Source organism: Coenobita brevimanus, chromosome 98 (genome assembly GCF_032717465.1).
Source record: "Coenobita brevimanus isolate Jiangsu-jjx chromosome 98, ASM3271746v2, whole genome shotgun sequence".
Classification (NCBI taxonomy): domain Eukaryota; kingdom Metazoa; phylum Arthropoda; class Malacostraca; order Decapoda; family Coenobitidae; genus Coenobita; species Coenobita brevimanus.
The window spans coordinates 36,925,420-36,931,419 of NC_137051.1; the positions used below are offsets into that span (position 1 = coordinate 36,925,420).

Genomic DNA, 6,000 nt, shown 5'->3' on the forward strand with positions numbered 1-6,000 from the left:
CCACGCCTCATGGTCCGTCTCTCGTCGTAATAACCTCCCTCATCTCCCTCGCCCCGTTGCTTCTCCCCACCCCGCCCCGCTTCTTTCTTCACCCCTCCGCCCCGCCCCGCTTCTTTCTTCACCCCTCCGCCCCGCCTCGCTTCTTCCCTCACCCCTCCACCCCGCCTCGCTTCTTCCCTCTCCCCTCCACCCCGCCTCGCTTTTTCTCTCACCCCTCCGCCCCGCCTCGTTGCTCCCTGCCATGCAACGCGGAGCAACAGACGTGCAGCCAAGGCCACGAGTTCCAGTTCTTGCACTGCACATGAAAGAGGCGCTGCGGACACCATCAAAGGAGGAGTAGTTTCCCGTCTCACCCCCGCGGTTGCAAGCAGCTGGGGGGTGAACGAATCATACTCTTTTCACTCTAACTTGGCCCAGATTTTCGTCCTTTTGTAGCTTATTTTACGTAACTCAGTGGCAGAAAAAGACGGTTCTGTTGCTCCACATCCTACCCATAGCACTTCTTCGTGACTAGTTCCACAGTTTAGTGTTTATTCTTAAAACCCAGTATTCGAGACGGAAATGTGCCAATTCTTGGCCAAGACTGAGTAAAAAGATACAGTAACTATACAGACTTACGACCTTATCTTTAAACCTGAGAGAGAGAGAGAGAGAGAGAGAAGCGACCGTATCTTTAAACCTGAGAGAGAGAGAGAGAGAGAGAGAGAGAGAGAGAGAGAGAGAGAGAGAGAAGCGACCGTATCTTTAAACCTGAGAGAGAGAGAGAGAGAGAGAGAGTAAACAATTCCTGAGTACTTCCGGTCTGAACACCTGTAATTACAAGACGTGATTAGTCTGCATCCCAAACCGTAGTCAGCAATGATATATAAAATTCAAACTTATTACACCAGCACACATACTTCACAAAATTATCCTTTAAAAATGCGTAAATATCTACACTTTCTCATCTAGAGTTCACGAATAAGTTCATAAAGACACGAATTCAGGTTACATATTGACCAACTTTCTCGGGATTACGTGGCCATGAGATTCCTTGTTTACTAAGTTCCTTCAATCAGACGGCTGACATACACCTCACAGCCACACTGAGTGACTATCAATTTAAAAAAAAAAAAAGGAAAGAAAAAAGAAAATAAAAAAAAGCTAAAACGGAAAAAATGTGCATGATGATAATTTACTGTTTACTGCTATGGAGATTCGTCTGTCTTACAATCTGATTAATGTCCATGATAAGTACGACCCTGAGACAATTTCCCGCTGGCAGAATCTTAATCATCTTTGCCATGACCCAGCCCACGCCATCTACAGTGATATCTTTGTATCGTAATCCCTTCATCCTGTAGCGTACTTCTAAATAATGTCTTTCCCATCTCAAGACGATTATATTATGCTTAAGATATACCTATAATAGTAAAAGGGTTACTGAATGATGTATCACTGCTCTTCTGAATTGTCTGCTTGCATCCCCCCCTCCCTTACGGTGGGCGCCCAGTACCTGTCAAGCGTCAAACTCCCCATCCCTCCATCTCATCCTTGGCCTCCCCCTCCCTCTCCCCCCCCTCCACCCCACTCACATACACTCTCCTCGTCAGTCCCTCGCTCTCGTGAAATAAACATGCGTAGTTATTCTCTCAATCTCCTCAGTCGGATTTACAGATTTTCTTTATTTTATTGTTTTTACCTCTAGGCGATTTAATTCAGCACAGAACATTATTGTTATTATTATTATTATTATTATTATTATTATTATTATTATCAATTTATTTTTTATTTTTTGAGAAAGGGATTATATACAGCTATCACTGACACTCCATAATAAAATCTACCCTATGATGAATAAAACTTTGAAAATAGTAAAAAAGCACATAATTAATAAATACATAAAAAAACAAATAAATAAAGAGTAATCTGAATGAAAAGGTAAAGGCCTATCCAGCAACGTGACCCCCCAAAACCAATTAACCTTTGACTCACCTAACACCTGATATCACCTGTGTTATGAGGTGTAAAAATTTTCACTGCACAGTGAGGATGTTAATTAATTTGGCCCTTTTTTTCAACGGTCATTTGGCTCCCTAACACCTCTTTCTTTGCAGTTTATTCTGATATGGCTGGTTAATATATTTTTTACGAAATTAATGCAGTGTATGGAGGTTTTGGAAGTATCTGCACAACACATAAGACAGTAAGGTGTAATAAGCAAAATTAATCGCCAAGGAAGAGGTGTTAGAGAGCTTCCTTAACTAATGAGAATGGAAGCCTTTATCATATACTGTGGAAATTCAAGTCTCAATCTGATAACCCTTTTTTTTTTTTTTTTTTTTTTAACTTTCAGACAATATCACTTAGCCACAAAGATACCCATATGAGTGAAGGGGATACTGAAGGATATTATCTCCCCATCAAGTCTGATAATTCCATCCTTTAGTAAACAAGAAACGTCTCAAGAAAGCAAGAACAACAGAAAATGCGTCTTTGGATTTAAGTGCTAACATGCTTGCTGCGGGTGAGGCATAAACTGAGATAAGAAAAATATGACAATTTTGTGTGAGTAGTTTATGTCCAAATGTTATGCAATTTTTTTTTTTTTTTATGAATGGAGGACACCTGTAACCTAGTGTATGGATTTTTTTTTCTATTTGTTTTTCCTTCCTCTGCTCATCTGTAAAAAAATCTGATATCTGGATTCTTTTATCTGTTTTTCCTTCCTTTGATCATCCTCTGTTTTAAAAATCTGGTGTGTGGATTTTTTTATTTGTTTTTCCTTCCTCTGATCATCCTCTGTTTTAAAAATCTGGTGTGTGGATTTTTTTATTTGTTTTTCCTTCCTCTGATCATCTTCTGTTTTTAAAAATCTGGTGTATGGATTTTTTAAATTTGTTTTTCTTTCCTCTGATCATCTTGTTTTTTAAAAATTGGTGCAAGTTATTTTATTTTATTTGTTTTTCGTTCCTCTGATCATCCTCTGTTTAAAAAAAAAAAGTGGTGTTTGTTTTTCTTATTCATTTTGTTTCTCCTTCCTCTGTTCATCTTCTAAAAAAAAAAAAAATGAATTACGAAAACGGGGAGAACTAAGACTCATCCCGTGGGAGAACATTTTTGCAATAGACAATCCTGGAACAGATTAACTCCAATAGCAGGGGATTTCTGTGGCCTGTAATATACCCAATGAAAAAAATATAGACGGAATGCAATGAATTAGTGGGCTTCCGATGCTCCAAGTGGATGGGATCTGATTGCTTTGTGTGGAGGCAGAAGGCTATTAGCGAGGAGGATACGTACAGGAATATATGAGGGATTATCACGAAATTTCCTCCATGTATCTATAAATTGTGGAAAGGATGTAGTGCAGTAACACTCATATTTTGCCAATGACCTATAATAATTAGACTGAAAAAAGAAAAAAAATCTCCACCATGGTAATGTAAACGAACTACAGTGAGAGAATATATATATATATATATATATATATATATATATATATATATATATATATATATATATATATATATATATATATGAAACCTAAGTTAGCGTCTGTCTGTCTGACCGTTTAATGTGAACTTAGTGTGAAACATCCTACGAAAACTGTAAGGGTGTATCAACAACCTACATATGCAAATGTTGTTAAGGACCCTTTGGAGTGTGCTTTGTTTAAAAAAAAAAAAAAAAAAAAAAAAAAAAGGAAACATCCCAGTGTCACTTGTAGTAGTGCTATATTTAAATAACCAAATACAAAAAGCAGTCCCATGCAGGCGGATGATAGGAAATTTGAACGCTCCCACAAATATTAAACATGGACCGAGTGTCACGACGGTGAACAAAAGTTACTCTGAACAGTAGTGTGAGTTGCCATTTTGTTGCGATATTTGCCATCTTTAGGTCTAGCGAATGTAAAGGAATGTCAAAGGCCTTTCATACATAAAAAATAAGTGCTTGCTTGTGTGAAAGTTTTTATAACTGTTGAAACTGTACAAGTACACACACATACACACACACACACACACACACACACACACACACAAAACAACAACAACAAATCAGTACCATACAGACTAAGGAAAAGGCAAGTCAAAGCACTACTTAATACAAGCCATAATACTCAAACCATATTCTTTCCTACTACCACACTTGCCTCGCCCATTCACTCTACTCACCATCCTCATCCACCGCACTCCGCACTCTCATTCACCCCATCACCATCCCACATACTGCACTTAACTCCACACTCACCAAACTCACCATCCAATCACCATCCCATTCAGAAACTCCACCTCACTCCACTCGTCACCTCTCACCCATTTGGCATCCCATCCACCACTCCCTCTTACCTCAGTCACCGTCACCATTCACGTCACTTGCCATCCCCACTCACAAAACTCGCCACTCTTCTGCACCCACACCATCTCTAGTCACCACTCACCCACAAAACTCACCCCACTCACCATCCCTACTCACACAACTCGTCTCCTCCACTCTTTCGAATCACATCAGTCCACTCTTCACTCTAACAAACCCCATCGCCTCCACTCACCACACTCGCCCCCGCTCACCACTCACCAGTTCACTCACCCCACTCACCAAGTTCAGTCTTCCACTCACCACACTCACAAACCCCATCGCTCCCACTCACCACACTCCGCCACAGCCTCGTCAGCGCCGTCGGGACAGTCCGGGACCCCGTTGCAGGTGAGGGAAGCCGCGACGCATAGTCCCGGGGAGCACTGGAAGAGTCCGAGAGGCACCCCAGCACTAAGAGATGTGACGTTATGACACGGGAGCATGGCGGCCACGGCACTCAGGTCATCAAGGTCCCTCAGGTGACCCAAGTTATGCAGGTCACCCATCTCCACACCTGTCCCGGCACTCTTCTCCTCACCGCACACACCTGCAACACAGAACAGGTAAATTGCTAGGTGTTGTTGTGGCTCCGTAACAGGTCGTCTACATCAACCAGGTCACACAGGTCATCAAGGTCACTCATATTATCCAAGTCACACATCTCCACATCCGTCCCGGTACTCTCCTCCCCACACACACCTGCAACATGGATCAGGTTTATTTTTCAGGTAAGAGGGTGTTGCTGCAACAGTTATCTCCTTGCCACATACACCTGTAACACAGAGATACCTCCAAAAATGTGAAGGGGTACCCCGTCCCCCTCCCCCCACAAATACTCAGTAAGACTGGGTGGATATCTAATATCAATGTTTGAGTAAGCCCAGGGCGTGTGGTGTTTTCATCATTATACAATATGCCTATAAAATATAAATAACTATATCTATACCTTATCTATCTATCTATCTATAGACTGACAGATAGATACAGATATAGATTATACAGGGTGATTGTAAAGTCTACCGACAAAGCTTAGGGATCTATTACTCATCAAAAAATGCATCCAATATACTACATATGCAAATACAAAATAATGTGACACAGCAGGACCTGAACTTACAACAGAGACGAGGCGCCGGTGTGTCCTAAATTCACAGGGGCGAATCATAACCGGTATTATTGTACAACTGGCCAATATGCGGTTCAGGGATAGTACCACCATAAACGCATAGCCTAGTATGATACCTAAGAAGGCTAATGGACCCCATAACCCCAATCGCAAATCGATATTTACAGAGATATTGATTTTTTTAATGGCGTGTTATTAAGCACTTTCACCAGCCCTGCAAACCTACGGGGAAAAGGAGGAAATAGGGAGGTTGTGGATGGGGTAAAACTAATAATTAATACCACGAGATTGTTCTAAAGACAAAGTAGTAGTCGTATCAATAACAGAAATTAAAAAATCAGTTATCGATTACACCATGAAATAACGATACTTAGTATCGATACCGAGCCTAGCGATTCGACCCACTAGTACGTCCACATGAATATGATAGAATATTTTTTGGCATTTTCAGCACCTTGGGTGTTAGTTAGGTTAGGTTAGGTTAGGCTACCGGTAGGTTAGGTTAGGTCTGTTAGGTCAGGTTAACCTGTTGT

The 6,000-nt window shown here is 41.1% G+C and overlaps 1 protein-coding gene across 1 annotated transcript in view; it reads right to left on the bottom strand.

Annotated features, from left to right (window-relative positions):
- Positions 1 to 5,506, bottom strand: part of LOC145414034 (G-protein coupled receptor GRL101-like) — a 208,725-nt gene extending 203,219 nt beyond the window's left edge. Inside the window, exons 1-2 of the mRNA XM_080283600.1 lie at positions 5,449 to 5,506; positions 4,634 to 4,888 (exon numbers count right to left, since the gene is read on the bottom strand). Of these exons, the coding sequence (XP_080139726.1) occupies positions 4,634 to 4,888; positions 5,449 to 5,506 (313 nt within the window). The remainder of the gene's footprint in view (positions 1 to 4,633; positions 4,889 to 5,448) is intronic.
- Between the last annotated feature and the right edge of the window lie 494 nt (positions 5,507 to 6,000).